The 7,546-nt window shown below is 34.1% G+C and overlaps 1 protein-coding gene across 1 annotated transcript in view; it reads right to left on the reverse strand.

Moving 5' to 3' along the window:
* Positions 1-7,546, reverse strand: part of FSIP2 (fibrous sheath interacting protein 2) — a 126,219-nt gene that overhangs the window by 11,641 nt on the left and 107,032 nt on the right. Inside the window, exons 17-18 of the mRNA XM_060016467.1 lie at positions 5,506-6,006; positions 3,870-3,970 (exon numbers count right to left, since the gene is read on the reverse strand). Coding sequence (XP_059872450.1) covers positions 3,870-3,970; positions 5,506-6,006 — 602 coding nt within the window. The remainder of the gene's footprint in view (positions 1-3,869; positions 3,971-5,505; positions 6,007-7,546) is intronic.

Below are 7,546 nucleotides of genomic sequence, written 5' to 3' on the forward strand. Positions count from 1 at the left end.
GATCATTGAGTAGAGTTCCCTGTGCTAAACAGTATGTTCTCAATAGTTACCTATTTTATACATAGTAGTGTATATATGTCAATCCCAATCTCCCAATTAGTCCCACCCTACCCTTCTCCCCTTGGTAACCATAAATTTGTTCTCTACTTATGTGACTCTATTTCTGCTTTGCCAGTAAGTTCATCTGTACATTTTTCTAGATTCCACATATAAGTGATATTATATGATATTTGTTTTTCTCTTTCTGACTTACTTCAATCTGTATGACCATCTCTAGGTCCTTCCATGTCTCTGCAAATGGCACTATTTTGTTCCTTTTTATGGCTAATATTCCATTGTATATATGTACCACATCTTCTTTATCCATTCCTCTGTCGATGGACTTTTAAGTTGCTTCCATGTCTTGGCTATTGTAAACAGTGATGCAGTGAATATTGGGGTGCATGTATCCTTTCGGACCATGTTTTTCTCCAGATATATGCCCAGGAGTGAGATTGCAGGATAATATGGTAGCTTTATTTTCTTAAAACTATGTTGAATAAAAGTGCAAGACTGGACATCCTTGTCTTGCTCCTGATCTTAGAGGAAATGTTTTCAGCTTTTCACTGAGTATGATGTTAGCTGTAGGTTTGTCGTATATGGCCTTTATTATATTGAGGTATGTAATCCCTCATTTCCTCCACTACTGCCTTCCTTTGTGTCAGTTGAGGTTTTGCAGAGATGCATTTTGATTACCTTTTTATTTCCTTTCATTTATATTCTATATTTTCTTTGTTACCACACAGATTCCATATAATGTTCTAAAGTTATGACAGTCTATCTTAAATTGATACCAATTTAACCTCAACTTCATACAAAGACTCTACTCCTTTATAGATCAACACCCATCCCTTTGTTATTACTGTCCCAAATTATGGCTTTATATATTCCATGCCCATCAGCATAAATTTATAATTATTTTTATGTGTTTTTTAAATCTTGTAGAAAATAAAAGTGGAATTATGAACTGAAATTATTATAATACTGGTTTTTATATTTGTCCCTGTGTTTACCTTTACTAGAGAGTTTTATATTTTCATATGGTTTTGAGTTACTGTCTAGCATCTTTTACTTTCAATTTGAAGAACTTCTTTTAGTGTTTCTTGCAGTCATGTCTAATGGTAATGAACTTTCTCAGCTTTTTGTTTTAGTTTTTGTCTTAGAATATTCTGATTTCTTTCTCATTTTTGAAGGGTATTTTTTGCTGGTTATAGTGTTCTCACTTGATAGTTTTCTTTCTTTTAGCCCTTTAAATATATAATCTACTGCCTTCCATCCTGCAAGATTGCTTCTGAAAATTTTACTGATAACTTTATGGAGATCTCTTGTACAAGTCATTTCTGTCTTGTCACTTTCAAGACTCTCTTTTTGTCTTTGGCTTTTGATGACTGTGATTATAAGATGTCTCAGGTAGTCTCTGAGTGCTTATGCTACTTAGAATTCACTGAACTTATTGTATTTGTATATTCATGCTTTTTCAAATATGAGGAGGTTTTAGCCATTATTTCCTCAAATAATCTCCCTGCCTCTTTCTCTCTCTCTTCTCTGGAACTCACCATGGTGTGTATGTGTGTATATAAATATATATATATATATATATATATATATATATATATATATATATATATATATATACTTACATATGTATATATTGCTGCTTGAAGGTATCCATTAAGTGCCACAGAATCTGTTCACTCTTTGTTCAGTCTTTTTTTTGCTGCTCAGACTCAATAATTTCAAATGACTTGTGTTCAAGTTCACTGATTCTTTCTTCAACTTGATTGAGTCTGCTCTTGAATCATCTAGTGAATTTTTGAGCTCCAGAATTTCTGTTATTTCTGTCTGGTTCCTCTTTAGTTTCTATCTCTTTGTTTTTATTTATATGTATTTTATTCATATACTTTTCCCCTGATTTCCTTTAGTTCTTTGTGTTTTTCTGTAGCTTTTGAACATATTTAAGACAGTTATTTTAAAATCTTTTTCATGTATGTCTAGTTCGTGTGCTTCTCCATGGACATTTTCTGGGAATTTATTTGGTTTCTTAAAATGTGCCCTATTTTCATTAATATGCATTGTGATCTTATGTCGAAATTTGAGCATTTAAAGAAATAGCTACCTCTTCCAGTTTTTGGAGATTGTTGTAGAAGCCCTTCACTAATTAGTAGGACTCTGAACCTTGGGAACAGTCTGAGGTAAAGCCTTCAAATCTTACTTTTGTTCTGGGTATATGTCCTTCTGGGCCTATGTATGTACTTTTTTTTTTTCCTTCCTCCATTTTCCTGACCTGCTTTTCAATGTTTTATTTCCTAAGGGTCTCATCATGTTTCTTCTAAGGGCCTTAGCTATCTTATTGTTTCCCCCTGCCTGTAATCTCTTTCCCTCAGGTACCTGTTTGTGCATCTGCAGTCCCTTGTGATTTTCATGCACCATGGCATCCATCTACTGACTTCAGTGGCTTCTAGGCTTAGACCCAAACAATGCCAGCATTCCCAATTTGAGCTCCTATTCAGGTGAGACAGAAAACATTCCCTCAGGCAGCCCACAGATAGGCCCAAACATTACAAACAAGTTCCAATCTACTCTTTCCACCTCAAGAGAGAAAACTGAGAATTGGCCATTTCTTCCCAACTGTGCCACATTATGTTGCAGAAGGGGGTTGGGCAAAAACAAGTAAAAGTGTGTGGAATTTCCTGCCACTTTGAATGTGGCTTTTCTTTGATTGGGCATTCCCTTGGTTGCTGCAGTTATTTGACTGGTTTCCAGAGCTCCTATAAAGTTGTTTTAGCAGTGTGTAGTTGTCTATTTTTTCTTCCTACAAGAAAATAAGGGTGTGCAGTTTCTTGGTCTGCTATCTTGCTCTAAATTATCTTTTATTTGGTATTATCTGTGTCCTCTGTCTCCACTGATATAAACAATAGAGAGGTACCTGCATTACTAATTTTGTATGTTAATATAATCATTACACAGGAAAAAAGAGGCAATGATTGGTCAGGAAAATATGTCCCAAAATAGTGTCAGTGTCAAAAAGAAACAATTCCATCATGTTGAGTGGGAAAAAATTATAACCAGGTAGATTTTTCTCCTATTTATACCTATTGCTTCTCCCACAATAGAAATGCTACCTCTTCTAGGTTATGAATATTCTTATAAACTTAAGAATAATTTTAGACAAGTTCTAACTGTTTTAGATAGTTATTGTTTTAGATATAGTTATTAATTAGATTTCAAGTCTACAGTGTACTTTTTCTCTCTGTCCTCTATAAATGCCATATAGTTCAGACTTTCCTCCTATAGTCATCCGAACTTGGGTTGCCTTCTCCTCATGTAAATGCTGTCTATCTTTACAGGCCCACATCAAACTCAATTGCTTTCTAGAATTCATCCCTGAATGCTTCGGCTTACACTGCTCCCTCTCTTATTTGGATTCTTCTTAGAGGCAGTTATACACACTGGAACATTTTGTTACTTAAAGAGAGTTGAGCAGGAACCCTTTGGGCTGAAAGGCACTGGGTCACAATAGAATCTGCTCTATCTTCCAGGTAAGAAAAACAAAAAACAAAACCAAAACACACTAGCAAATTCTTCATCCAAGACACTGCTATACTAGGAAGAACATAGAGGCCAAGTAACTAGAAATGGGGAATCAGATAGAAAGGAGAGGGTTTAGGGAATGTCCACAGTAGGGAGCCAAGGGAGAAAAGGATAAGGAGTGAGGGAAGGTCTAGGGCTGAATACTTGCCCAATCGTAGTTTTACCAGAGACCTCATTCTTCCCATAAGCATTACTTTCATCTCATATTTCTATTTTTATATTGCTTTAATCTCATGTACCCAGCAGATGAAATCAGGTCTTCTTGGTTGTATGAAGATGAACTCATAATTCTGTGTATGAAGTAATGTGTCGGCTCAGAAATATGGTTTCTTTCTTCTTTCTGGAAAAGTGCAAACCATATGTTATATAAAGTAGCGTTTGATATGCACTTTCTCATATACTTGGCATATTCTGCCCTCTAATCTACACTATTATTAGAAAAAGTTTCAGAGATTACATTAAAAATGGATGAACACTGTAATTCTAATTAAAAGGTCTCTTTCCAATAATTCTTTGGAAATGGCTAGTAAAGATGATCTATATTATAATATTGAAGTCTGAATAAACATTAAAGATTAACCTAGCACAAACTTTGAAGAATATAGTTTTCCATTTCTGTACTTTACAAATATTTTAATGAAAACTTAGTTCAAAAAGAAAAAAAACAGATATATATATAATTCTGGTCAGTTCAGAAGCTTGTCAAGTCAGTCATCTTAACCGTACTCTGATCTGTTTGTTGGGAAGTCATGTGTGATTTTATGGCTATAACTTTTTTAAGAATACCTTAATTGTTATGTCTATTAGAATCTTGAAAAAACAGACTACTATTATTGGGATTATTGTATATGAACAATAATCCATTATATGAAATCCATTTTGACTTTTGGTATTGTTATAACAATTCTTTAGTTATCTATGAAGCCAGGATTTCTGACTATGAGGCTCAACAAAACTATTCTGCAGACTGCATTTGGTCATGTAATCACACATAGATTCCCAACAAATAGGTCAGAGTATGTGTTAAAATGATTTACCTGGGAAACTTCTGAACTGAAGAGTTGTATCTCTGTTCTTTTTCTCTGGCTCATCTCAGCTTTTGTGTTAACCTAGGAATAATGTCAAATGGATAATCAATAGAATTGTCTCACCAGGAAATCCTGTACCATATACACTTTTCCAAGACATGTTTTGGTATGGATTTTTGGACAGGAACCACCCAAAGGGTCACTGAAGTCTAGACCATTATGTTATGTGAGGGGTATGGTATTAGGGACAAGAGCTGTTCCCCATGACGAGAGTGGAGTTTATGGGCTGATTGCAAGGGTGATATTTAAAATATTTTGATTAACTTAACTTTGGGAAAGTTGGCTAACTTGTAAGGAAAAAGTTGGCTATGTAACTGCCCAAAAGATATATATCTATTAAAGTGAGAGTCAAGATTCAAACTCAGACAATCTGAATTCGTATGGATTCTTTTTTACCTCTTCCTACCTTGGCCTATTTTCTGGTCCCACCCTACCTGCTCAAAAGGTATTTGTCAGCCAAAATACAAAAGGGCTGGAATCTATTAAAAGATGGATGTAAATAATTAGCTTGCATTTCTCTTAAATAGCTTCCATTTTCTGTTATCCCTGGACTTCTAGCTAATATATGTCTCTTTCCATTACCTGCTTTCCCTCAATTCTGTTTTATGGCTTCATCTGTTAGTTATTTCTCTCATACTGTAAATGTTGCCAGACTAAGGAAGAGACTATCTGGAACCATTTTAGTATTTTTTTCTGCCCAATTAAGGTACATTCTTGGACAGAATTTCTGAAGATCTCTATTCTTTCCATAGATATCTGGTTATTGACAGTCATATTTCTCACTCACCTTCCTCTGTGGCTTTTCCTCCCAAATAGAATCTGTTTCAGTCAAGGTTCTTGAGCAGGTGGCCATGTCAAGTTTAGCAAGAGTTCTTTTAACTTGTCCCTCCTTCGGTTCTATTACATGATTTGAGGTTGCTTCAGTATTTTCAACATTTGCATTGGATGTGGGCTGACAACATTTGCTTAATGAAAAATTCTTTTTCAGGCTACTTGTGCTTCGTGTTGGCTTGGGAGAAACAACTTTGGTTTCTATTGGCTTTGTGGCTTCTTTCACTTGATCTTCAACTTTTTCTCCTAAGTGTTCTTCTTGTACAATCTCTCTTAAAACAACTTCATTTTCATCAGACATTAGTTCCTCTTCTATGGTACTTTCTGAAACTTCTTGATCAATATCATGAGCTACTAACCGAAGGATAAGTTCTTTTTTGTTCTGAACATCTTTTAAAAGCTCCACCTTGGTGATATCAGGCTTCCTTATATTCTGAAATGAATTTCTGCAAACAGCCTGGAATTGAAGGTATAATGAATATCAAAAACAAATGCCTCAATCACTTTTCCTATGATTCTATTATAATACAGCTATTTTAGTATGATTTCTAGTTTCATTGTTAAAGTAGTATTATCTTAAGATGCCATGCTTACATTAGCAATATTTTAAAAAAGAAACATGAAAATTGTAAGAAATATTTGTTGGTATCATTTCTTTTACCTTCAGAGGTTATTTTATTAATCTACCATAATTTACTTCAGAGTTTAAAGGAAGGACTAAAGGAAGGACTTTTTCTTCTTTTTTTGGTTAAACTTTATATTTTGTTGCATCATATTTACTTCTTTGTTTTTTGGTTACTTTGAAAGTTTGTGACAGAAGTAGACATGATAATATATTTTTCTAAAATTGTAGATGGGTTATCATAGAGAAATTGAAATGTACATATTTTCAACAAGAAAGCAAGGTATTATCTGATCTTGACTTTTAAAAATGATGAATAACCAAGATTGTGAAGGTCTTTGACTCTTTAATCCCTATCATTCCACCCCTGATCCTTTGGATATATTTTCCAAAAGAATCTTGAAAATATAAATCTTCATTTTTTTCTCACCTCCCTAGTCAAATCTCACTTTCCATTTTCAATGTCTTAAGACAGATAAAAGACAGTTACAATTAAATAATAGAACTTCCGCATTTCAGTAGCCTTTGATGATGCCACAGAACCTCCAAATTCTTTTGAGTTAATAATTCTAGACTTCAACATCCCTGTGTAACACTTTAAGCCAGTTTTTTCAGATATTGGTGTCCTAAAAGAATATCTTCTGTGGAAAAAAAATATAGAAACAGCTTCCTTAAGAATTTAAAACCAATCAGTTTTGATTTTCTGTGTTAGTGGAGGGGACCAGTGGTTTACAAAATCCAAAATCTTTCTATATGGCTTTGGAATTTGTGACTATATATGGTTTTCATATGTACATGCCTAGTGTGTTGGGAACTTATGGTATCTCAAAACAGAAAATAAAGCCCTTGGGTGAGGCCAACAAGTGTCTAGATTCGCTGATCTAATCTACTGTTCTTTGGTTTCTTCTCTGGTCCCTATGCAGGAGATTGATACTCAGATTGGTACAAATCGTATGTCGTATCAGAGTTGTCTAGGTCTGCTTCTTTGTGTTTTATTTTGAGGATGGATTTTCTTCCCCTTAAGAGGACAGCAGTAATTATTTTGGTTTAAATATTCCCATCCTGCTTTCCTGTGGTCTATAAATGACTTAATGAAAGAGAACTGGTAAATACGAGTAAGATTTGTGACAGAAAATTCTACAGATAATTAAAAACTGCTTTTGACTAATGTTATTCTATAGTCTGTTCAACAGATTTTACTCCTAAGGGGTTACTTATGTATGAATGAAGACTACCAAATAATATGCTAATGCAAACAATGAGAATCCATGTGGAAGGATAAATTTTAGAGTTTGAAAGGACTGTCATCTGGTTCAAAAAATTTAGAGAAAAGAAGATTAAATTAGTATGTTAGCCCATAATAATCTCAGTATTT

The sequence above is a fragment of the Delphinus delphis genome, chromosome 7 (assembly GCF_949987515.2).
Source record: "Delphinus delphis chromosome 7, mDelDel1.2, whole genome shotgun sequence".
NCBI classification, from domain to species: domain Eukaryota; kingdom Metazoa; phylum Chordata; class Mammalia; order Artiodactyla; family Delphinidae; genus Delphinus; species Delphinus delphis.